Below are 23,329 nucleotides of genomic sequence, written 5' to 3'. Positions count from 1 at the left end.
CTGGAATTTGGCATTTGGATTCAACTTTAGAGTACACTGGTTATTATATATTTCTATCATTAGTTATCTTCTTTTGACTTGGTACATCTTATGTAAGTCGTCAATGCATGTAAACAAATTAAAAAATAAAAAATAAAAATACTACACCTAATTCTTGTTGCTTATGTATCATTTTTCTTTGAAATGTTTAATCATGCAAGTTAAAGGGGAAAAGAAAAGAAATTATACAAAACGATCATAATAATAATAATAATAATAATAATAATAATAATAATAATAATAATAATAATAATAACTGAAATAATAATAAGTGTAAATAATTAAAATTCATCTAAGAATTTTCTAGTTGGAGATGAAGCAAGTCTCTTTCAAACCGAAGCTAGGTCCTAATCATTTTAAGTTAATCTTAAATACCCTGAAAGAAAAATGCTTTTGTTGTTGTCTTCAATGATTAAATTTCAGAGAGACGATTTCAACAATGCTCCATAGAGACATATTGTCCCTATCCAGCCACAACATTAGGTCTGCGTTTGAAAGAGAGATTGAAATTGAGAGAAATTAAATTAAATTTTTACATTGTGTTTGAAATAAAATGTACTGAATTAAGTTATGTCTCATTATTATATTTAATTTAAAATAAATAAAGATATTGAAAAATAAATTTGAAATTTGAAAAGTCAAATGAAGATATTTTTTTGATAGAAAATATTATTAAAATTTCAGTTTCAGTTTTCAAAATTTCAATTTCTGTGTCCCCACTCTTTAGAAATACTGAAAAAATTGAAATTTTAGAGACAAAGACTGAAATTTTAATTCTAGTCTCTAACTACTAAATACAATCTTGAGTCTTAGTTTCTCATTTTCAATATCAGTTTCCTAACCAAATGATACCTAATAATTCCAGAATATAAATATATTTTATTTTATTCTGCAATGTCGTGTCATCCACTACATTGATCAATAATTATATGCTAAATTCTCTATGGAAAAATATATCATTCGTTATGGATTGTGACATTTCTGGACCAACTTAGGAAATACTTTTCTTCTTGTATAGTATTGCCGATGGCCGTAGGCTAGAATAAACCATGGCCAAATTATATGAAAAAATCATTGAAAATTCTCACAAGACTAGTTCTGTAAATTTTTTTGTTTAATAATTAATAAAATGTATTCTCAATTTGATAATAATATAAGAGTGAACTATTTTGTAAAAGAGCACCAAATTTTTAACTATTTACACCTATACTGTTGCACAAAATCATATTACATTTTCAAATTAAAAGTATTACTCTATTTGTAGAAACTCTTTATATGCAGTTATCATTGAGAAATTATATGCATGCAGAATGACAGAATCAAAACTGAAACAGCTGTTTGCATTGCAAGTGGATGTTATTAAAATTTGAACAAATTGAGTTTTATATTATCATATAGTTTTACATTCGAGGCAGCATTTTGAGTAATCAAATGGCTTTTACAATGAAGTTCCTACAAATGATCTTTTTTTATATATATAAATATAGAGTTCTCTTCTATTAAATATATTCTTATTTAAACGATTTCATTTGGAAAAAAATACTTATCTGCCAAAATATTAATAATATAAAATATTTACTAGAATATTTAATGAACTATGATCAAAACACTTTAAATTTTTAAACCAGTCATAATTTTTACCAACAAGATTCTATGAGAAGTTCAAAACACCTCATATTCTTTACAAGTAAGAATAAATTCTGAATCTATGAAAGGAAGCTACAAAATTTAAGGCACATTATTGCTAGTTCTACAAGCTCCACAAATCTATCTGCTAAACTCTCTCTCTCTACATTGTTAGTTCTGGTTGGTTGCAGCCATTCAGTTCCAAATTGATGGCATCGTCATAGTGAACCTACTATGTGATAAACTTTTAAGCTTCTGATGAACTTTGAAGTAGTGGAGACCTGTGTTTGTGACCAAGAAACATTCCAGAATATTTGATTGGCATCAGAGCTGGATCCTTATATGCATTGGCCAACTTTTCATAAAATTCAGACATGTTTTGATCTTCTTGATCCTGTCTGTCCTTCTTGATCAAACACTGCAGCAGTACACATAAGTTCCATAACAATGCATTAAAAGAAAATTAAAAAAGAGAGAATGAGGTAACTTAGAATGAATCATCAGCCAACTTACTTCGGCCGGATAGGCCTCGAATATAGGAAGGAATCTTTTCCGGCAGTACTCATTGAACAGAAATGTGAGAATTGGAAGAGGAAGAGTCAAGCCAGATGCTAGAGGAAGCTTTTTCAGCCCAAATATCCCTATCACTATGATATGCATCAGCAACAATGAAAAGATTGTGTAGTTGTGAACTGTAGGCCAAAATTCTCCTCCAGTTTGATACTTTGGGATATACACATTTAGAAGCTGTTGCAGAAAGATGATTAATAAAGCATTAGAATGTTATTTGATTGCATTTTGTAAAGGAAAACAAGAACAATCGGCGAACCTGGTTGCGATAAATGATGTATCCAACACAGAAGTATACTACGAGAAATGGCAGTATCAGTGGAGCAAGGATGAAGTAAGTCACACCAAGAAGTCCAAAGAACAGAATCCTGGGAACTTCTCTGTGGTAAGGGATCGATGGCGCCTCAAAGTCCTCGTCGCTTTCTCCTCCGAAAATTCTATCTATATAGTTGTAGAAAAGTCGATCCGATTGAAAGAGTTCCAATGCTATATTGGTCCATCCAGATGTTACAACATATGCTATGAAAAATGATGCCTGCAATGGATAAGACATAAGACATAAAGATGCCTTGTAGTGCAAGTAATACAGAGAGTTCAGAATGTTGTGAGATAAAACTTGTCATTCTTCTCACCTGTGTCGGTACAGCTTCGGCCAATACTCTTGGAAACTCTTTAGGCTCGAGAAAGATGTTCAAGCGATAGAGCGCCGACCCTGATAGAACATTTGCAAAGAACAAGTTCCATATGGTAAACCATAACACTTTAGTACATGCACTTTTTTGTATTTGACTCCATGAGATGTGTCCTTGCAAGGATGAAAGAATAATCATAATTTGCGGAACCAAGGACAAGAACAAATGAAGAATCTGAATGGGAAGGTATCCTGTTATAACTTGGGTCACAAGTGCTCTGCAAACAAATATTGGTGGTGCCAAATGTTACTGATAAAACAACCAAAGAAATCCAATCATCAGAATATTACAAGTGCTGCTATTAATTATTGATGTGTTTCTTTTGCATGCTTATGTAAACAACAGATAAGTCTTGTCCTACCAAGTGGAGTCAGCTACAGAGATCAAAGGACGATCATTTAATTGAATCCATTTGGCACATTTTAGCAGATAGATATTGAATTCAAGATGCAATAATTTGTAACTTACGTTCTAAGTATATCTTTCAGAGCAGGGAACATGGTTTCCAACTGATCAAGATGTGTAAGACCTTGTACTAGTGCAACTGGGATCAAAAACAGAATGGTAAGAACAATGAAGGCTATAAAAGCCACCAGCTTGCTGATCCATCTTCTAATAAACGTGACAGAAAAGAAAGGCCAATAAACATCGTGAGGCTCGGGAGCTTTCTCGGTTATCCAGTTAGTTGGATTGATGCCTCCTTGAATCTTCAAAGCTGTCGCCGCACCAAATCGCGACTTAAATGAGACAAAGGCAGCTGGAACTTCCTTTTAATATAGTTATGAAACAAGTTTATGTATTAGATATTTCAATTAATAAGCATGAAAAATAATATCTAGAGCCAAATCTAGTAGACACAAGTCAAGGCTAATTACACATCTAATGATGATTTGGTTTAACCGTTTAAGTAAATGATTCAATGAAATTGGTTGCTTTGTTGATATGTAAGGTATAAACCAGAGCAGACATGATAATCACCTTTCCTTCAATTGAAGACTGCTCTATTCTCACATTATCTTCTATGTCTCCCAATGTTTTTTCATACTGATCTACCATATCAACTTTTTGTCCGAATATTCCAAAACATCCGTCCCGCCGATACCTATTTGGAGAATTATCTTTATGTTTCAGTTGGGTAAGCCTTTTATACAGTCTCTCTGCATCAGTCTTCATGGAAATAATAAACTGTTAGTAGTTAAAAAATTACAAGTAACATTGAAAGAAAGAATTGAGATTAGGTAACAAAAATTAAGTAAATCATTAAAGAAACATCTTAGAACTCCAAAAAAACGCTTACAATTAGAACTTGAAGTTTGCTGCTGCGACGGACAACCGAGTTTGTAAGATAAGTAGAAGGATGATACTCCATGAAGAAGCGCTCAACCGTCTCTTGGCAGTTGCTTTCTGGTGGAACTGGAATACCTCGGACTAATATGGTAAACTGATGAGGCTCAGGCTTGGCTGAAAAGAAGCATGCAATTCTCTTTGATGAAATATATGCATATTCCTGCATATGGTTTTAACACCAACCATGAAAGTCAAACACCAGAGGTAAAATCAAACAGCATGCACAAAGTAAAGAAGACACAATAAAAACTTACATGATAAAGAAGAATGCAGACAACTGCGGTGAAAACATATGCTGCGCAAAAATGGATCCATAACCTTGAGAAAGGCCAAATCTAGCGATCAGAGATCCCATGTTATGGCTTAGGTGAAAATTCAGTAAAAGGAATCAAAATTTTCATATACACCCAATGAGATTTCCTAAGATTTGATGTGCCTAAGAGACAAGACTATGTATCATGATCAACCATATTTACTTACCTCTTTGAACCATTGTTAACATTAGAAATACTGAAGGAATCCAATGACTTGTTTGGAAAATCAGAATCATCACGAATCTGAGTCCCCATAAAATTAATTGGAAGAAGAATGAGTATCCCAACAATTCCTCCAAATGTAAATACTTTTACACTGCAGATCAGAACACCATAAAAGCAAAAACAGCCTTACACTGCAGCTATGCTTGAAGAATAATAGCATTGAGTTTGGTAATTAAGAAAATTGATTAATTTAAATCACCTAAACACAAATATGCGCATGAAGACAAACGCATCTAGGCCTGCATTTGAAATAAGTTCATCTTCAGAGGGCTCCCATGCTCTTCGCATCCAACCAGCCGTAGGCCGCCGTCCCAAATTGAATTGAGCCTCTGGAAGTTTATCTTCGGAAACTAAGCGTGATGCATAGACAGGAATATTGCCAGGTTGTTCCCTCAGTATAGAGTATAAGGTGAAAAATATAAAACACAAGCTAAAGTTAATTCCAACAGAAGTTAGAAGAGCTGAAAGAATCATTGTTGAAATCTGGTTCAGAACCAGAAGATCATCAATTTTTTGCTCCCAATATCTCAAGTATAGTCCTGAAATCAAATAAAATGCAACTCTCAATAGTTGATTTGAATTTATGAATATACCATTAATACCTATTATAGGACACCATTCATATAACGTAATTAATTAGGGTTCGGTGTATGATTGCTTCAATCATGTTTACCTCTAATTAAGGTATTGAACTATTGAAATCCTTTCACTCATAAAGCATCCACGCATCACTCACAACATTATCAGTGCTAGTTATCCAAATCTAATTGCTTGGATAGGCATATGGAGGCAGATCAAACCACAAATTCCCATGAGCTACACCAATTTATTCACATCCAAAGATTACGGGTTTGCTCAGATTAAATTGGAAGAAAATTAACCAGATCCACATCCAATTAGTGCAATTAGAAACTGACACATTAACTTTGTAACTTTTTCTACCTGAAAACTAAATCATGCATTTTAACATCCAAAGGTACACATTTACATCACGATTCTGGAATATGATGTAAGATTATTATACACATTGCAGAATTTGGTAGATTCATAAGGTAAAAAAGAAAAAGATTATATAAGATCAATAGTAATCATAGAGAAATTGAAGATTTCCAAACCTGGTTACGAAGGAAAAGAGAGAAGCATGACGATGATGCATGGGGTAGAGTTTGTTGCATATACAGTTAAGGAATAAGAATATGAAGGTAGATTGAAATGAAAAACACAAGGAGTTCCCGGGGCGCATTTTTTGGTAGAGGACATGAAATGCACGTCCACGTGTTGATGCATGGATTCAATTCTTTTCACCTTACACACAATGCAAGCTAAGGCTACTTCTTCTTCGCTCAGCTTGCGTAACAACTAACATGTCATTGATCAACACAAATAATATAATATTGAAATTTCAAAATATTTAAATAAGTTTTTTTTACGAAAGATAGAAAAACCCCGCGATCTATGAACTCCTAGATGAATATAAAAAGACTCGTTTGAGCTATAATTTATTGACAAATAAATTTTCAGGACAGTAGAATTTAAAAGTATCTATTTAATTCTACTGTTAATTAACTATATTAAATCTGTTGAATTAATAATAAAATTAAAATACAATTCTTCATTTTTTTTTCTGAATCAAAACAAAAAAAAAATTATGATGAAAACTTATTCAAAACAAACGAACTATTTTTGTATTAAAAAATGTTATTTGTATATTAAAATCAGCTACTAAAATCAGCTACCAATGTATTTGTGTATAAATATATGTGTGGTTTAATTTATTTTAAATGTGTATTTATATTTTAGCATATATTTTATACTGATAACTGACTTTAGTAGCTAATTTTAGTGTACACGTAGTATAATTTTTTTTTATTAAAAGAATTTGAGCACAATTCTTTAAAAAAAAGCTCAACATATAAAACATAACTATAAAAAATGAATAATTTTCTTGAAGATCCAATTTCTTTGGACATCCTCTCAACTCAATTTTTCTTTTCTTCTACTTTTAGATATCAAATTAATTTACTGTTGTCTGTGATTAAAATGGCTAGGACTGAAATCCAGAATGAGAAAAACTAAAAACATTTATTAGAGAAAAAAATGTAAGAAAAATAGCACACGTGGAAGGTAGGTAGCATAGAATATTCCAGGTGTAATACTCTAGTAGCACTTTTCAGTTTATACCTGAAACTGAAGAAGAAAGAAACCATGCACATCATCATCATCAACATCAGCATCATCATTTTCATCGCCCACACTTCCGTTTCCATCCTTTCAACTTTCAACAATTAAGTCAACTAAAACAATACCTTACTGTGCTCCTTCTGGAACCTTCGTATCCTTTTCTCCGCCGATCGTGCTTTTTCCTAATGTCTTGATCCAATTAGGATTTCAGTTCCAGTTAATTTCGTCTTCTGAATTCGGTAAAGTTGTTATTAGAAAGGATGAGTAGCGTGTTCGAAGGATATGAACGACAGTACTGCGAGCTTTCTGCTAATCTATCAAAGAAATGCACTGTAGCTGCTTCTCTTCATGGAGGTAGGTGGTTAATTAAAGTTCTTCTTCATCCTTTTTCTTCTTCTTTTAATTGAAGTTTGTGATTTTTATGCTAGAGTAATATATTCTGTTTCTGTTGAATATGCAGAGCAAAAGAAGCAAAAAGTTTCTGAAGTAAAGACTGGAATTGATGAGGCAGAAGCTTTGGTACTCTTTTTCCTCTCTTTTTGGTTAAAAATCTGCCTTAATTTCTCATATTCTCTAAGATTCGGATTCCATGGTGCATATGAACTTGTAGATTCGAAAAATGGACCTTGAGGCAAGAAGTTTGCAGCCGAACGTTAAGGCCGTAGTTCTTGCTAAGTTGCGGGAGTATAAATCAGATCTGAACAATATTAAAAGCGAAGTTAAGAAAATTGTAGCCGGTAACTTGAACCCTTCTGCTAGGGATGAGTTGTTGGAATCAAGCATGGTATATGTTGTGACGGTATGATTCATTTTTGACATTGCTTTACACATGCACACACATTTCATTTTCATGTGAAAGTCACCATTATGATGCAACAATTTGGAGTTGCAGCCATTTATATGTGTCACTTTCAGTATGGAACAAAGTTAGTTATCCATAGCATCTTATGTCCTTATACTGAGCTTATATCGAACTTTCATTTCTGAACACTGCTTTTCTTGGATTGGCGCTGTCAAATCTGATGCCAGCTGCTAATGTGACTATAATAGGCATCAGCTGATCAAAGAGAAAGATTAATGGCATCAACTGAGAGGTTGAACAAGTCTGGTGACAGAATTGAGGAAAGTAGAAGAACAATGTTTGAGACAGAAGATCTTGGGGTTTCTATTCTTCAAGATTTGCATGCACAGCGACAGTCTCTACTGCATGCAAATAACACGGTAGTGTTTAACTTTCTTGAATAACTAACGATTTGTCTGCGTTTCTTTTGGTAATAAGTTATATTTTAAGAACTCTACACCCCTGAAATAAAAACTTAGGCAGTATTTTGACTTTTATCTCTGGGATTTGACTCTCATGTGGCATTTTTGTATAGTGTGTTTCTAGTTTCTTAACTTTTTTTGCGGTTGAAGTATATGCTCTTCTGTCTATTGATGGTTATGTCATCTCATGCAGCTTCATGAAGTAGATGATAATGTAGGCAAGAGCAAGAAAATTTTGTCCAACATATCAAGAAGGATGAGCAGGAACAAGTGGATTATTACCACCGTTGTGATTGTCCTGGTTCTTGTTATAGCCTCGATCCTGTACTTTAAACTTTCTAAGTAGTCAATGCAGGCCCTCTCTCTCTCCTAGTTTTCTTCCCTGGTCGTTGAGTCATGAGTGCTTGGGAAAAGATGCTATGTTGGGCAGCGGTATAAGAAAATTTGGTGGTGTTTTCTTCTTTGAAGTGCATGATTATTGACGAGAGTATGCTGGTTTTGTAATATATGAAAATTTGCTTTCTTTTTTTGTGTAACTAGTGTCATATCTTTCTAAAATGGTATTACTCTTGTAATATCATTCCCCCAAAAAAGACGTTCAAAATTATCAAATTGTTTTCACTTGGCAGTTCCCAGCTAGTTTTCCACTTAATAATGTGCCTAGATTTTAATACATCGAATTCAGCAATAAAAAAAAGATAAATTTCAGGTTCTAGCTTCTACTTATCAGTGCAATAAAAAAAATTTAAAAAATATAAATAGATAAAATCAACAATTCTCATTTCGATGAGTTTCAAACAGCATGAACAACTTTATGGCGGTAAGATGCATTGATTTCTGAAAGCCTTCAATAGTAAGGACAATCCAACAATAATTGCAACAAAACTATTGCTTGTTGCTGGCTAGTATTTACAATAGTGTCAAAAATCAGGAATTTGGAAGATTCCCTGTGGACAAATCTGCAGCAGAAATGAACTAGAACAATAAACTATTTGCATATCATTAATTGTGATACGTATAATTAGGAATTAACTATGCATCAACAATATATTGACTGCTGTAGCTTTCATGCATCCACCCAACTACAGCCAGGAGTTTTTCTTGCTCCACTGGCTAACATGGCTTCCCTCATCTCGTTCGCTTCAACCGGTCGGCCAGCAGCAACATAGATGTCACGGAGAAGAATATAGTATCCCCCTTCATCCGGCTTCAACTCCAATAATTTCTTTATAACCTTCTCTGCTATTTCTACATCACCATGAATCCTGCAAGCACCAAGCAGTGCTCCCCAAATCACATCATTGCAGGGAATAGGAATGCTTGTAAGGAGATCATATGCCTCCTGTAGCCTCCCGGAACGTCCCAGCATATCCACCATGGCGCCGTAGTGCTCAATCCTGGGTTCAATTCGATACTCTCTTTTCATGCTCTCAAACAGCCTAATCCCTTCATCGACCAAACCCTTATGAGTATATGCAACTAAAAGCGCCAGAAGTGTCACCCCATCTGGCACAACCCCAGAGCGAATCATCCACTCAAACAACCCAAATGCATCATTGGCATTACCATGGTTTGCGCACGTAGAAATCATTGTGTTCCATGTGATCAAGCTTCTCCTCCTCATGCCGTTGAATACATGCCACGCCATCTCCAAGCATCCACACTTCCCATACATATCGATCAGGGAATTGCAGAGTGCAACCATCCACATAAACCCATTCTGCTCTATGTACTCATGCACCATCCTCCCTGTCTCTATGTCTCCCAAATTTGTGCAAGCCGAGATCACGCTCACCATGGTAACCTCATCCGGCCTCACCTCAGTATGCCTCATCTCCCAAAACAACTCCAACGCTTCCTGTGGAAGCTTGGCCTGGGAATACGCGGATAACATTGTGGTCCACGAGACTACATCCCTCTCAGGCATTTCATCAAACACCCGTCGCGCAATTTCTAGCTCCCCTGCTCTTGCGTGTGCAACAAGTAAGCCTGACCAGGACACAACATCAACCTCTAATCCCACTCTTAAAGCCTCCTCAAACACCCTCCTTGTCGTCAAACTCATCCCCTTTGCTGCATAAGCATGTAACAATGCATTCTGCACATAAAGGTGGCAGCAAAACCCGGCCTTCAAAACGGCACCGTGTACTGAACTAGGAAGGAGGTTGGTCTTGGAGGTGGATTTAAGCAAGAAGGTGAAGGAAAACCCATCTGGAAAGATACCCTTTTGGCGCATAAGGTTAAAAAAATAGGTGGGATACGAAGTGATGGAAGTGGTGTTGGAGTGGCCACGGATGAGAAGGTTGTAGAAGAAGGTGGTGGTTGGTTGAGGCATATGATCAAACATGCGGTGGGCATAGGACAAGTCCCCGAAGGGCGACACTGCAGCGAAGCGGAAAAGCTTGGCAAGGACGAGAGGATGGTGATGGAGGGAGGCGCAGAAGGCGCGGGCATGGAGGACCTTGAGGTCCCGCATGGAAGTGCAGGTTTCTGCCATGTGGGCAAGTGTTGATGCAAGTATGCCATTTTGCATTGTTTTTGAGGTAATATGGTTAGTACACTCTATGGAGGATAACTGATTAACCGTAACATTCTCAATTGTTAATTATGTTTGGGGAAGAGACTGAGGTCTTTAGTTTTTGCCTCTTGTTATGTTTTGTAACAATATGATTGCAGCATTCATGAAACTGGGTGGATGTTACAATACTTTCCTAAGGTTTAGAGATTTGAAATTCCTTTAAATTATTAACATTGTAATGTACACTTTAAATTATTAACATTGTAATGTACGTTGGCGCAATATTTTAGAGAATTTCATTAATAAATTTTTTAATATATATTGACAAAATTATTAATTAATTAATATATATAATTTTTTTGTAAAACTACCAATACATTAATTATAACTTTTAAAATATATTTTTAATAAAATAGCAATTATGATTATTACAGAAATTTTTTTTGATCACTTACTCTTGAAAATTTAATATATTTTATTGGTATATAAGTTATTAAAATTATTAAATTCATTTATAAATTCTAATTAATTAATAATTTTTATTTTTATTTATTTTATGTAATTTAATTATTTTAATTATCAAAATAAATAATTTATAGCGTACTTACCAATTTACACTACGTTTATTTATTTCGTTTACATATGTATATTTTTGTCAATTTTTATATATCTTGTTTACACATAAAAAATTATCTCATTTATAGTATAAACGAAATATATGTATTTATAAATAATTAAATATAATTTTTAAAAATAATAAAAAATATTAATAATTTAAATTGGATTAAACTTTGTAACAAATTTTGTACAACCAACTTAAATAGAAAAAAATTTATATTCTATGCCAATAGAATCGTGATCTTCATTAACTGTGTCATCAAATAAATTACCTATATTTAAATTATATTTCAAACTTTTATACACTCTCATATGACAAACAAAATTTGAAATATATATAATTTAAATTTAAAAATTAATATTCAAGAGAGTACATAAAAAATTTAAAAATTTTGTCATTTAAAAATTTGAAATATTATCTGAATTGCTTTAATGTAAATTCTAACTAATTTTATCTTAATAACTGTGTCAACAATGGGCAGTGTTAACTGTGTCATTAAATAAATTACCTATATTTAAATTATATTTCAAATTTTTATACACTCTCATGTGACAAACAAAATTTGAAATATATATAATTTAAATTTAAAAATTAATATTCAAGAGAGTACATAAAAAATTTAAAAATTTTGTCATTTAAAAATTTGAAATATTATCTGAATTGCTTTAGTGTAAATTCTAACTAATTTTATCTTAATAACTATGTCAACAATGGGCAGTTAACATTGCACTTATGTGCTTTTACATTAGACGTGTTAACGTGTTCATATTTTTTAAAATAAACGGTGTTTTCTATTATTTAAAATCGTTTATCTTTTCTATTATTTGAAACATTCCATTTTTACAAAATTTGATCTAATTTAAATTATTAATATTTTTTATTATTTTTAAAAATTATATTTAATTATTTATAAATACATATATATCGTTTTATACTATAAATGAGATAATTTTTTATGTATAAATAAGACATATGAAAATTGAAAAAATACACATATGTAAACGAAATAAATAAATCTATCTATAACAATATATAAAGCCAATACAGAGAGTTGAATATGACTTTGGTGTCCAATTTTTTTGGACTATATTAACCCTACAATAAACTATTTAATAAAGCAAATTATCTAGGATATTGCGCCAACGTACATTACAATGTTAATAATACAAAGGAGTTTTAAAACTCCAAACACTAGGGGAGTATGGAATTGGTCCCATGAATGAAACTGGTAATGATTGAGTTCCAAGTTCACAGTTACACAGAAACTGTAGGAACTAATTCTTAATTAGTTACTATTAGTTAATTCTAGAGTTTAAATTTATAATTTAAAATTTAAAGTTAAATTTTTTTTATTTAAAATAAATAAAATAATTTTAAAGATGTTAGCTAATGTTGGTTAAAAACAAAAAATTAAAAAACATTACCTAGCATTACTGCTCCAACAAGTGCTACCTTCTTCCCTCATAACTTGAACAATTGAAACGATTTTCATGGTGTTTTTTAACAAATACTAACCAATTAAATTCTACTCGATGATACTAGCACAAAATTTTTTGTACTAAACAGCATTTGTATCGATTTATCCTAGAGTAATTCATATTTTAAATATAAATTATTAAGACAATTATTAGTCTACACATATAAGTCTTTTTGTTAAACACATTTATATAACGCGCGTCATGAAATTACATGAAATTACGCATTTTTTTTCGTGTGTCTCTTTCTTCTTTGCACTCTTCCTCCAATGTCTTATTTACGTTGCTCCTCCTTTTTTTTCATTCTTTTTTTTCTTCCTGTATTTTATCCTTTTTGTCAGTTTTTTTTATTGCTACCTGTAATTTTTTTCTTCTCTTATTTGTATTGTTTTTATAACATTATGTATTTTTTTCTTTGTTTGATTTTTTTCTCTTAAAAAGAATTATAAAAAAATAAAATAAGAAGATGGAGAAGAAGAAGAAACAATAGAAGATGAGGAGGAAGAAGAGTTTTGAATTATGCAGAACTTATCAGAATTAAAATACACCAAAATTTCTTAACAATAACTAGGGATGGTAAAACTCCCCGAGACGCAGGGATCCCTGCGGAGACTGCCCCGAATGGGGATCCGACTGTGGGGAATTTTTTTCGTGGGGATGGGGACGGGGGACAAAATTCTCCCGAGGCAGGCGCGGGAAACCGAGTGGGGATCCCCGCCCCATCCCTGCTAATCCCCAAAATTCATAAATTTACTGAATTGTCCTTAATAGTTTATTTCTCATATATGTTATTTTATCATTTCACATATATAGAAACCCAAAACTCCTAATCCTCATTTAGATAACCCTTCTTCAATTCAGAGATCTCTAACACTGTCCATACTCCATCCAACCGCTCTACAGTCATTCTCTCGCCACTCTCCATTCTCACTGCATCGTCACACCTCACGGTGCTATCACCCTCATTGCATTGTGCTTTCTATTTGCGGCGTCTCTTTCCGTAACTATGTCATCGTGTCCATTTTTCTCTCTGTTGCCGTGTCTCCTACCTCGTCCACTACTCTGTCCTCTGGCTCGCCGTTGGTCCCCCACTGCGCATTTTGAAAGAAGTCATCATCTTATCGTTTAGACTTTTTGTATAAAATTTTGCTATTTTTATATAGGATTGATACTTGCAGCTCTATTCATATGAAAATTAATAATTAATTAAAACTATCAGATAAATGGAGAATAGGGTCCTCCACGGAAAATGGGGCCCTGTGGGGAATGGAGATGGGGAGGAATATTCCCCCACGGCAGAGAACGGAGACAAGAATGGGGAGCAAATCTGGGGATGGGGATGGGGAGCAGGGAGGCATTCCCCGCCCCGCCCTTCCCCGTTGACATCCCTAACAATAACACATAAATTTCTTAGTTTTTACACCAAAATTTTGTTACAAATGCACAAAAATATTTTCTTTAGTGTATCTTTTTTTTTCTTTTTTTTTTATTTTTTTTTTAGTTGAATGAATGTAGATTCATCCTCTTCCAAGTAATTTTGCACCATTATGTGTTTCTTCTTCTTCTTTGTTTGATTTTTTTTATTATTGTTCAGAGAATAAAACAAGAAGAAACTTAAAAAGGTAAAACAAAAAAAAAAGATGAATAAAAAAAAAGATGATGATGATGATGATGAAAAGAAGAAGAAACAACCGCAAAAGATGAAGAGGAGGAGGAGGAAGAAAAAGAGTTTCATATTATGTAGAACTTATCAGAATACAAATACACTGAAATTTCTTAACAATAACACATAAATGTTTTAGTTTTTTACACAGAAATTTTGCTACAAACCTCAATTAACTCAAAAATGCACTAAAATTTTGCGACACACAAACTCAGTTTGAAAACAGCACACAAAAATTACCGACAAAAATACATCCAAATCAAATTTTGGATCAGACAACGTTATCAATATGGCAAAAATTCTATGATAATGATAACAATAATAACGATAATGATAACGACGATACATATAAGAAAAAGACGACGATAATTATAACGATGATGATCATGATGATGAAGATGATGGAGGAAGAGGAAAAGGAAGGAGTAAGAAATTTCGATGAGAAAAGAAGGAGAAAGAGGAGGAAGAGGAGGTGGTGTTAATAACGATGATAACGAAAGAGAAAAATAACGAAAAAGAAGGAGAAAAAGTAGAAGAAGAAAACGAGGTAAGGGTGACGAAGAAGAAGAACATGTAATAGGAGCACAAAAAAGAATGTGCACGCGTGAGTAAAATGATTTGGTTAGAGTTATTAAGTTAAATGACGTGTATGTAGAGATTAATTCTACTAGCTAATAGGGCTAGTAAGTATATCTAATTAGTAATTCTTGTCCGTGCATATATAATATATTACATAGCAAAAAATTTACTCCCTTTAGCAAAATTTTTATCTCACAGTGAAAACATCAACAAAAAGAAAAATATATAAAAATAGAAAAAACTAAACTCTATTTCATTGTACATTGTAGTGTCCAATATTTTCTTTTTATGACACAAAGGTACACAAACACATAATTTGGTTCCCTCTTAAGAGGTGGTACACAAATTTTGGGACATACACAAACCACTTTCAGCAATATTTTTTCAACAATATCCTGAACGGAGTTTCGACGGTGGTAGGATAGTGGTTATGATGTAAAGACAAAATTGACATTTTAGTAGAAGATTAATTTGTGTATTGTGTCCTGTTCTTCATTACCAAGCAAGTGTAGAAATAGTGTATTTGTATCTATGTACCTAGCATCTATGTCTTTGTGTCTATACCTCATCTCAGGGTGCGCACTAGCCAAACGCAACCCAAGCTAGCAAAAGAATGAAAGAATTTTGGTGTTAAGGAACTCTGTACTCAGAGGACCTTCTTTCTCACAAAATATAACTTCAAATGCCATAGTTGCAAACCAGCCACAGACAAGCAAACCAATAATGAAAGTAAGCTGAACGTAAACATCTTCTTGTTCGTCATTTTGTTAAGTTCTTGCATCTGTTCTTCCCTACAAAAGACATTTTGGGAAAACACTTTCATTATGATGAATAAAATTAGAAAAGCCACTAGAAGTGGTAAAACAATGAAGTGTTTGGATAATGTGAACGAGATGTTATGCTCAGATCTCATGCTGTTTATGTACCCAAGAAAAATATAAAGGCTTAAAATAGAACCTTATTATCTACTATGTAAAACAACTTCCTTCCTCGCCTTGCTTAAAACTTTCATGTCAAGTTGCTTATTTGATTGCATCCCTAAGTGCTTTCTTGGTAGAACAAAAACATAACTAATACTATAGCAGATGTAGGGAACAACATGGATCACTATTGTAAGTATAGTTGATAGCATTACAGTGCAGTTAAAATGGTCTTTCAGAGTGTGTATGCACAATGTTTGGACTAATATGCATAACAATATATTTCATATAATTTCCATAAAGGAATATTTAAAGCCAAAACACCTTTTTCATACAAAGTTTATTAAACATAGAAACATTTTATAGAAAAACAAAAAATGTCAAGATCAATATGCTTATAGGATGAAGTCATGAACATTAATACCTTTTACGAAGATAAAGCATCTCATAGTGGATGTTCGAGAGAGTATCAAATAACTTCTTCAACTCGAGTTCCATTGCCTAAGAAGACGAGACAACACATTAGAAAACATGCAACCATACCTACACTGATTATTAAGCATCTGGTATAGAAATGCCAGATATTTCACTGCATTTTAATCAGTCATAAACATAAGAGAGAACTAATCATGCTGACTTGAAAGAATTCCAAATGATCCCTCTCCAACCTATACAATACCAATCACACATATACATGAAATGCTAACTCAAGGAACATCAAGTATGTTTGGTTTCCCTGCTCCAGTCCCCAAAATCAATTTCATCACCTCAGAATTGATTTTGGATTCTCTCCATCTTGTCTGGTTTAAATTCCAGGCTGTGTTAGAATCAATTCTGAGAGATGGAAAGATAGTTTGCATGCTATCAAACAGAAATCACTATACATTAAAATCAACTCTAACTACATCAATTCCTAAGGGATCTATTCTGCTTCCTAGAATCAATTCCATAAAATTAAAAACATAATTAAAAACAAATTAGGTACACTTACTTCAACATGTCCTTTTTTAGCAACCTTGGACCAGTCTTTGATAGTGACCCCACTTTTCCAGTCAAAATCAATGATCAAAGTTACCGCCGGACTGTGATCAATTGCCCAAAAACAAGCGGTGTAGTCACCAGCCTCTTTGGAATTAAACCAGAAAGTACCAGAATCCACTGTTTCAGCATAGTGATAACTGATCCCTCGAGGTGAACTCACCTGCCCCAACATTGCAAATAAAACAAAATATTATTATAACAAAATATTATTAGAACAAAATATACTACCACTCAGTATCTGTTTAAATCAGGTTTTCTGAGACAATTTGAAAAGAAATTTCTAAAGAAAGAAAGAAAAGAAAAAGATCATGTCCCAAAATAATCACTTTCCAGATTAGTGATTACTACTACTCAGGATGTAATTAAATAATCTTAGCTATGTTAAAAAAATTGATCATAATTAAAATGCTTCTCAGCAAAAAAATTAAATAAAATCTTGACGTAAGTTCAAAGAACCGCAGGTACAGAATCTGAAATTGAAGATATACATGAAAAAAAGAAAAGTAAAAGCTAGGGTTTTGCAATTGAGTGAAGGAAGAGCAATACCCTGACAGTGATCTTGTGAGAATTGGGTATGGGATACCCTTCGTTTGGGTTAACAATGATGTAATTGCCGACACTCATGGCATTGTCGCTGATTTCCTCCGATATGCACTTCGTGTGCCCCGATTTCAGCTCCAACTGCACCGATTCCACCAAGCTGCAAAGTAACAAGGAAGGTGCAACAACCACTATAAGGAGAAGAAGATGATGAAGATGAAGATGAATAGAATTCCACATTTTGTTGGGGAAAAAATGGATTGAATCTTCCTCGCGAATTTTCGAGGTTCGAGAGAGTGGTGATGAAGAGTTGAACGGCGGGAATCGAAACGGCGGGAGCCAAGCGAAAAAGATTTTAGAAACCAGTTTTTTGAAGCTAACCGTCAAGAAGAAAAGTTATTACCGAACTATTACTTTTTTTTTTTTCTCGCAGAAGAGTGGATCCTCTCCAGTGAGAAAAAAACTGGATGGTATCCAGTGTTCAATCTAATCATTCATTGCACTCTCTCTCTCTTATTTATTTCTGGTCCCACTCATAAAATCAAAGGTGATAAATCACACTGGATTCTATCAATTGTTAAAAAAACTGGAGAGGATCTTTTTCCGACATTTGATTATATGTACAATGTGTTTAAGTCACCAAAAAAATATGTACAATGTTTTTACTTAAGAAAATTTAGATCACGAAATTAATTTTGCAAAAATGTTATTCATATACCAAAATCAGCCATTAGAATCAGTTATTAATATATTTATTTATAAATATATATGTAGTTTAATTTATTTTTAATATATATATAAATTCTAACATGTATTTTAGTGTACACACAACATAATCTTGAATTTTATACTCATAAAAAATAATATCTAAATGCAAAATTAATTTTTTTCAAAGATAAATGTTGTTTTATTATTATAAAATAAAGGTATTTTCATAAAGAAGTACAAAAGAATTGGGTATTTTCATTTATCACTAAATGTGACTGGAAGACTAAGAGCTTAAAGAAGAGTAAAGTAAGAGTAAAAAAATTAGCAGCATCCATCAGGTATGGCTCATGAGTTCACGCACTAAACTGCTGGTTTTTTTCGCTTTCCAAGTACTTCAACACAGCACCACTATGAAGAGGGTCTTTTGTCTTTCTCTAAAAGCAAAATTAATTTTGTTCAATTGATAAGTAAATTTGACATTTTTATTTGATTTAAAGCAAAAATTATAAGTTATGATAACCTAATAATTAAATGACGTAATAAGATATAAGCTTAACTTAGTCTTGTTAATGAATTAAATTAAATTGAACCATCTAAATCTATAAAATAACCTATTTGAGTTGGTTATGTGATCATTTATTCTTCCACTTAAACAAATATTAAATATCTAAATTTTGTTTTGTATATGTAACAAAAAATATTTAAATAGAATTTAAATTGAGTCACCAAAAAAAAAAAGAATTTAAATTGGCCCTTGACCTAATAAGATAAAAATACCTTTAAATAGAATTTAGATTTTATCCTTGACCTGTCAAAATAAAAATACCAGTGCAAGAAAAAAAAATCTAAATTTATAAAATTCCATCTATTAAGAAATCAAATTAAATTCTTTAAAAAACCAAGTTGAGTTTTACACATTAGGTTTATATGAATTAACAATTAAAATTGTTATAGTAATGTTTAACTATGTAAATAATATTTACAAAAATTTTAGCTAAAATTTAGTAAAAAATATTGTGATGGAGGTAGGATAAAAAATAAATTGAAATTTTTGATAGTTCAAGACATTCAAATGAGACATCATTCTTCCAAACTAGCACAACAAAACATTAGGTGATCAAAATTCAATTGATTCGCTTATACATGATAATGAAAACAGAACAAAGAAGACGAACAACGAACACTAAGGTAAGTGCACATAGTGCATACTGCATACTGCCTAATTGCCTTTTAGTATATTATATGACTTCCAAAGCTTGCAGAACATCAGCCTTCAAATCCTCAAAATCTTCAACTCCAAAGCTGAAGCGAACCAAGTTGTCATTAATACCATACTTGGCCCTTTCTAACTGAGGAAGATCCCTGTTCCACAACACATGAAACCCTTAATATACATCAATAACCAAACCTTATCTTAAAATAATATTTCATTAATTTGACACCAAGAAGCTTCAAGCAAAAGGAACAATTAGAAAGAACGACGATGCTAGTATAATCTACGATATGCAGTGCATCATACACATAATATATTAACCATTCAAAATACACAAGGGATAAGTGTTGATCATTAATATGACAACTTAAAGAACAAATTCAAATGAGTACCAGTAAGACATGATAGCAGGTTGATCCACAATGCTCTCACAGCCTCCAAATGAGGGTGCAATATATGGGATTTTCAGTGCATCAACAAATTTTATGGTGGTTATTAGATCTCCATCAATCTGCATGATTAGCGATGGAATTATCAGAGTTTGTCAATAAGGTTATTAACACCACACAATTATAGAGAATGTTATGGCTGGTTTCAACCACAGATTTGGATAGCAATCATCACCTCAAAACTGACAACACCACCAAAACCAGTCATCTGCCTCATGGCAAGCTGATGTTCAGGATGACTTGGCAAGCCTGGATAGTACACGTGCTTCACCTGCCAATGTATTGTTTCATTAACGCCAGTTAACATCAAATGCAGAACTTAGCATTTCATTCTAGAATCAGTTATATTATATATGATTATAGTAGCATCATTCCGAATTTGTGAAACACTAAAGTGTCACAAATAATTATATGTATAATTGTATATGATGATAATTACACACTATACACGCAATAAACAACTTATCTGAACTTTCTTTTCTACAAGAAATGAAAAGTGAAATAACACAGAGAAGAGCCGGTGGAAGAACACATACATATTTGCTTCCAGCGTATGAGGAAAACAGTTATAAAAAGAACAATTAATTAAACGAACACGACAGATTCGTTGGTTTTGGGAGAAGAAAGGATGCCAAATATTTATGACAATGTGTTTTTATGCCATTGTATGGTGGATTTGGTTGTAGCATAACTCATGCATCTTTAATACAAGGGTTTCCAGCAAGCAAAATTTCTCGGCTAGGATCAAGCCAAACATTGTAATATCAACAGAACCATACCTTGGGATGTTCCTCTAAAATTTTGGCCATCCTCAATGCTGTTGAATTCTGCTGCTGTACACGAAGATGCAGGGTTTTCAAGCCTCTAATGAATAGGTATGCAGCATTCTGTGAACACATTTGCACTATGTCAGGGAAGTTATCAATTGCATATTCTTCACTGCAAGCATACACCACAAACTAGGGCTCTGCACTGAAGAGATGACTAACCGGATTAAGAGTACCACCCAAAACATGATGCAAAGTACGAACTTGTGAAACCAACTTATCTGGACCACTAATGTAACCACCAAGGACCTGAAACAAAGGGGAAAAGTTTCCTTGATACTTAATAATGAATAGATAAAATGTACAATGTCTGCATCGCTGTCTACCACCAAATTAGGTTTGAAAGAGCAAAATAACTAACATCATTATGACCCCCAATGTACTTTGTTGCAGAGTGCAAAACAAGATCAGCACCAAGGGCAAGGGCCTTCTGGTTCAAAGGCGTTGCAAATGTACCATCAATGCAGACCAAAGCCCCTTTTCTGTGACAAATCTCAGAAACCAGCTTAATATCAACGCATCTGAGGAAAGGATTGGTAGGAGACTCAGTAAAGAATAGAGACACCTGCACAAATGCACAATACAATGTGAAGTCTAGAACATCAAATAATTCCAAATCTAAGATAGAAAATCCACAGAAGGAGACCAACTATTCTCTCCAACACTAACATTGTTCTCCTCCAATGCAGATTCCAAGGCTGTAACATCTGCTGGATCTATAACAGATGCCTGCTCATCAAATTGAAAATTTATTAGAACAATAAATAACATATTTACAAATCTGAGAATAATTATGAAAGCAAAAAAGGCATGTGCTCCCAGTGCAAACAACTTAAGCAACCTTAACAATCACAGCGACATAAAATAGCAAAACAAAATACATTCAGATCTCCAAATAAGTGTGATCATGTACCTTGATTCCCATCTTTGGAAGCACGGTCTCAATGAATATTCTAGTCTTCCTGTAACAATCTGTGGTGGTCACAAGATGTCCCCCAGCTGGAACTAGTGCCATCAACAAAACTGTGCTTGCACACATCCCAGACGCCATTATCAAAGTTGATTCGGCCCCCTCCAGTGCACTGGTTTATAAAGATAATATACCTCATTAAATGTCAATAATAACACATTAACATGTAAAAGCACTGCAAGATCATGATCGAATCAAACACACAAACCTTAACTTCTCCTCTAAAACTATTGTTGTCGGATTTCCATATCGCCCATATTCAAAACTAAATTGGCGTTTCTCCTGCAACAAAAACAGATGACAAATTTATCAACCCTAATAATTGAAAATTTTCTATTACATTCTTTCAACATGAAAACTTCATGAAGTAGAATGAAGCTTTGAACAATTGGAAGTATAGTACCTTGAAATCAATGAGATCAGCGGTTTTCTTAAAGAAGTAAGCAGAAGTGTTCACCACAGGGGTGGTAATTGCATCAGTTACAATACCCCTACCTAATCTTTCAGCTGCATAAAGCCCAATGCATCACCAAGTAATTACATTAAGAACAACATCAAAGCATCTTATAGATTATGTAAACAAGTAACAAAATATTATCAGACATCATTATAGAAGCAAGCTTGATTGAAAATCATATTTAATAATCACAAACGATTAATATTACAAAATGAAAACTGAATAATTATACAAAAAGGTGAAAGAGAAAAATGTTCACGTACCGGCATGAATCGCCATGCTTCCATCGGATTTCAAAAAAGAATAACTAGAACTATCAACCGAACCACTGAACTGTACAGGTACAGCTCCGTTTCCGCCAGCACCGGCGGAAACGTTATCGTCGGCGGCGATCTCAGCTGAGATCGCCGCCGACGATAACGTTTCCGCCGGTGCTGGCGGAAACGGAGCTGTACCTGTACAGTTTGGAGGGAAGCGGAGGATGATGGCGGAGGGACCGTAAAATGCGGCAGAGTTGAGGCGGCGGTTGAAGGAAGGCGGAGGTGCGGAGAAGTCGGGATTGGAGCGGCAGTTAAGGGCAGAAAAAAGCTTGTGAGAAGTTGGAGCTGCCATCTTTTCTTTTTTTTTCTTTTTTTCTTTTTCTTGTTGTTTTTGGATCTTTGTTTTTTGGGGAGAAGGATGAAAATTTTGGTAAGGTTGTCTGAATTGGAAGAAAGTAAAGCTTATTATAGAAGGATTTAGGGGTGGTTGTTGGAATGGATCGGAAGTTTGTCGCTATTAGCCACTTCTACTCCAACTTGTCACAGTGAATCATACACTTGGATTCTGACTCAAAAATCAGAATACTACTATTGCCTTTGAACAAGTATATTAATTATTAAATAAATAAATATAGCTGTTGCATTTTGATTGGCCAGTGTTTAGGGATATTTCATCTTGATTTTTGGCTCTCTCCCAAATAAAGTACGATTTTATTAATTTATATCCTAAAAACATAGGTTAATCATATCATAAAAAATATTTTACAAAAATTAATTTTTTATATTTTTAATGTGTTAAAAATATTTAAAAATTTTATTATTATAATTTTTAA

The 23,329-nt window shown here is 33.3% G+C and overlaps 5 protein-coding genes across 5 annotated transcripts; 1 reads left to right on the top strand and 4 right to left on the bottom strand.

Annotated features, from left to right (window-relative positions):
• Positions 1-1,912: 1,912 nt before the first annotated feature.
• LOC107486279 (CSC1-like protein HYP1) lies at positions 1,913-5,287 on the bottom strand. The gene is made up of 10 exons (XM_052260719.1): positions 5,013-5,287; positions 4,755-4,904; positions 4,529-4,592; positions 4,225-4,434; positions 3,906-4,112; positions 3,396-3,694; positions 2,868-3,144; positions 2,495-2,770; positions 2,179-2,412; positions 1,913-2,083 (listed from the first exon to the last, which is right to left on the bottom strand). Exons 1-10 carry the CDS (start codon positions 5,285-5,287, stop codon positions 1,913-1,915), a joined length of 2,163 nt encoding a protein of 720 aa, XP_052116679.1.
• A 1,733-nt stretch (positions 5,288-7,020) lies between these two features.
• Positions 7,021-8,972, top strand: LOC107486696 (vesicle transport v-SNARE 13). Its single transcript, XM_016107257.3, has 5 exons — positions 7,021-7,348; positions 7,455-7,513; positions 7,605-7,793; positions 8,045-8,215; positions 8,451-8,972. Exons 1-5 carry the CDS (start codon positions 7,255-7,257, stop codon positions 8,601-8,603), a joined length of 666 nt encoding a protein of 221 aa, XP_015962743.1. The 5' UTR covers positions 7,021-7,254; the 3' UTR covers positions 8,604-8,972.
• A 108-nt stretch (positions 8,973-9,080) lies between these two features.
• Positions 9,081-10,942, bottom strand: LOC107486384 (pentatricopeptide repeat-containing protein At5g48910-like). The gene has a single exon (XM_016106920.3). The coding sequence runs from the start codon at positions 10,788-10,790 to the stop codon at positions 9,324-9,326; it is 1,467 nt and encodes a 488-aa protein (XP_015962406.1). The 5' UTR covers positions 10,791-10,942; the 3' UTR covers positions 9,081-9,323.
• A 4,445-nt stretch (positions 10,943-15,387) lies between these two features.
• LOC107486385 (transmembrane emp24 domain-containing protein p24delta7) lies at positions 15,388-17,994 on the bottom strand. Its single transcript, XM_016106921.3, has 4 exons — positions 17,619-17,994; positions 17,023-17,232; positions 16,456-16,532; positions 15,388-15,902 (listed from the first exon to the last, which is right to left on the bottom strand). Exons 1-4 carry the CDS (start codon positions 17,850-17,852, stop codon positions 15,758-15,760), a joined length of 666 nt encoding a protein of 221 aa, XP_015962407.1. The 5' UTR covers positions 17,853-17,994; the 3' UTR covers positions 15,388-15,757.
• Positions 17,995-19,346: 1,352 nt separating this feature from the next.
• LOC107486697 (cystathionine gamma-synthase 1, chloroplastic) lies at positions 19,347-22,848 on the bottom strand. The gene is made up of 11 exons (XM_016107258.3): positions 22,500-22,848; positions 22,183-22,286; positions 21,988-22,061; positions 21,723-21,891; positions 21,479-21,538; positions 21,171-21,374; positions 20,972-21,058; positions 20,762-20,869; positions 20,158-20,253; positions 19,926-20,044; positions 19,347-19,682 (listed from the first exon to the last, which is right to left on the bottom strand). The coding sequence occupies exons 1-11, from the start codon at positions 22,846-22,848 to the stop codon at positions 19,559-19,561; spliced, it is 1,494 nt and encodes a 497-aa protein (XP_015962744.1). The 3' UTR covers positions 19,347-19,558.
• Positions 22,849-23,329: the final 481 nt, after the last annotated feature.

The sequence above is a fragment of the Arachis duranensis genome, chromosome 4 (assembly GCF_000817695.3).
Source record: "Arachis duranensis cultivar V14167 chromosome 4, aradu.V14167.gnm2.J7QH, whole genome shotgun sequence".
Classification (NCBI taxonomy): domain Eukaryota; kingdom Viridiplantae; phylum Streptophyta; class Magnoliopsida; order Fabales; family Fabaceae; genus Arachis; species Arachis duranensis.
The sequence above is the reverse complement of the archived record's forward strand: the minus strand, read 5'-3'. Positions and strand labels throughout refer to the sequence as shown.

What these genes read in the sequence shown, in the direction of transcription:
- LOC107486279 (XM_052260719.1), bottom strand. Translation starts at nt 5,287, where the DNA reads ATGATTCTTTCAGCTCTTCTAACTTCTGTTGGAATTAACTTTAGCTTG. An exon ending in GCAAACTTCAAGTTCTAATT is followed by an intron (nt 4,113 to 4,224) that starts GTAAGCGTTTTT and finishes AACTACTAACAG; the next exon opens with TTTATTATTTCCATGAAGAC. An exon ending in CTGAAAGATATACTTAGAAC is followed by an intron (nt 3,145 to 3,395) that starts GTAAGTTACAAA and finishes ATTTGTTTGCAG; the next exon opens with AGCACTTGTGACCCAAGTTA.
- LOC107486696 (XM_016107257.3), top strand. Translation starts at nt 7,255, where the DNA reads ATGAGTAGCGTGTTCGAAGGATATGAACGACAGTACTGCGAGCTTTCT. An exon ending in AGCTGCTTCTCTTCATGGAG is followed by an intron (nt 7,349 to 7,454) that starts GTAGGTGGTTAA and finishes TTGAATATGCAG; the next exon opens with AGCAAAAGAAGCAAAAAGTT. An exon ending in TTGATGAGGCAGAAGCTTTG is followed by an intron (nt 7,514 to 7,604) that starts GTACTCTTTTTC and finishes ATGAACTTGTAG; the next exon opens with ATTCGAAAAATGGACCTTGA.
- LOC107486384 (XM_016106920.3), bottom strand. Translation starts at nt 10,790, where the DNA reads ATGCAAAATGGCATACTTGCATCAACACTTGCCCACATGGCAGAAACC.
- LOC107486385 (XM_016106921.3), bottom strand. Translation starts at nt 17,852, where the DNA reads ATGTGGAATTCTATTCATCTTCATCTTCATCATCTTCTTCTCCTTATA. An exon ending in CTCACAAGATCACTGTCAGG is followed by an intron (nt 17,233 to 17,618) that starts GTATTGCTCTTC and finishes ATGTTGGGGCAG; the next exon opens with GTGAGTTCACCTCGAGGGAT. An exon ending in ATGCTTTATCTTCGTAAAAG is followed by an intron (nt 15,903 to 16,455) that starts GTATTAATGTTC and finishes TGTCTTTTGTAG; the next exon opens with GGAAGAACAGATGCAAGAAC.
- LOC107486697 (XM_016107258.3), bottom strand. Translation starts at nt 22,848, where the DNA reads ATGGCAGCTCCAACTTCTCACAAGCTTTTTTCTGCCCTTAACTGCCGC. An exon ending in TGGGTGGTACTCTTAATCCG is followed by an intron (nt 20,870 to 20,971) that starts GTTAGTCATCTC and finishes ATGTGTTCACAG; the next exon opens with AATGCTGCATACCTATTCAT. An exon ending in TTTTAGAGGAACATCCCAAG is followed by an intron (nt 20,254 to 20,761) that starts GTATGGTTCTGT and finishes ATACATTGGCAG; the next exon opens with GTGAAGCACGTGTACTATCC.